Raw genomic sequence first — 1,306 nt, forward strand, 5'->3', positions numbered from 1 at the left:
CATCTGACCATTTCCATCCCTTTATGACCACAGTGTATCATCTTCTGACCATGTCCATCCCTTTATGACCACAGTGTATCATCTTCTGACCATGTCCATCCCTTTATGGCCACAGTGTACATCTTCTGGCCATGTCCATCCCTTTATGACCACAGTATACCATCTTCTGGCCATGTCCATCCCTTTTCCCTTTATGACCACAGTGTACCATCTTCTGACCATGTCCATCCCTTTATGACCACAGTGTACCATCCTCTGACCATATCCATCCCTTTATGGCCACAGTGTACATCTTCTGGCCATGTCCATCCCTTTATGACCACAGTGTACCATCTTCTGATGGCTACTTTCAACAGGATAATGCTCCATGACATAAAGTGAATCATCTCAGACTGGTTTCTTGAAAACAACAATGAGTTCACTGTACTTGAATGGCTCCACAGTCATCAGATCATAATCTAATAGAGACCTTTGAGATGTGGTGGAACAGCAGATTTGCAACATGGATGTGTGTGTGTGTGTGTGTGTGTGTGTGTGTGTGTGTGTGTGTGTGTGTGTGTGTGTGTGTGCGTGTGTATGCTATGTCCTGGAGTGTAACATGATTTGTGTCACGTGCAGCACAATTTATATGGATGGTATATATTTTTAACAACGACAAACCATAATGAGAACAAGCAAAAATGGAATAAAAATAATGACTTTCTAGTTCTTGCCTTTAAAAAAATGTAAGGAGTAGAAAGTACAGATAAATGTGTGAAAATGTAGAGACTAGGCTGAAAWATAATTACTCATGTAAAGTACAGATAACCAAAATTTCTACTTAAGTACAGTAGTATTTGTACTTAGTTACTTTACAACTCTGAACATGAATAGTGTTTGTTTTCCACTCACCCATTTCCTCAGTGCTTCTTTCACAGTCATTGATTTGGCCTGAAAACAACATAGTTAACTAGTTATATTGTGCTGGTCATCAAAAACAAGCTAGCAAATGATGGTAAACAACCTTACAGATGGAGAACACACATTAATCCTCATTTATTCCTCTGCTTCTAAACAAACATAGCTATGGCCTTCATTGATTAGGAGAACTAAACGTTTACAGGTCGTAAATCCACAGAACTGAACTGAGTTTTAGCTAGCGTTTAGGGGTTTAGCCAGTTTGATAATATTAGCTAGCTAAATTTGCTAATAAAATTAGCTTATAGCTTCACCTGTGTTTTATGTTACGGTGAATTATGAATGAATGAATGAATGAATGAATGAATGAATGAATGAATGAATGAATGAATGAATGAATGAATGAATG

The 1,306-nt window shown here is 38.0% G+C and overlaps 1 protein-coding gene across 1 annotated transcript in view; it reads right to left on the reverse strand.

The window, feature by feature from the left end:
• The window catches only part of dnal1 (dynein, axonemal, light chain 1), a gene marked incomplete at both ends in the record, with an annotated part of 3,827 nt that extends 2,897 nt beyond the window's left edge, over window positions 1–930 (reverse strand). Inside the window, 1 exon segment of the mRNA XM_014007124.1 lies at window positions 892–930. Within this exon segment, the coding sequence (XP_013862578.1) occupies window positions 892–930 (39 nt within the window).
• Between the last annotated feature and the right edge of the window lie 376 nt (window positions 931–1,306).

This window comes from Austrofundulus limnaeus, unplaced genomic scaffold (assembly GCF_001266775.1).
Source record: "Austrofundulus limnaeus strain Quisiro unplaced genomic scaffold, Austrofundulus_limnaeus-1.0 Scaffold39, whole genome shotgun sequence".
Classification (NCBI taxonomy): Eukaryota; Metazoa; Chordata; class Actinopteri; order Cyprinodontiformes; family Rivulidae; genus Austrofundulus; species Austrofundulus limnaeus.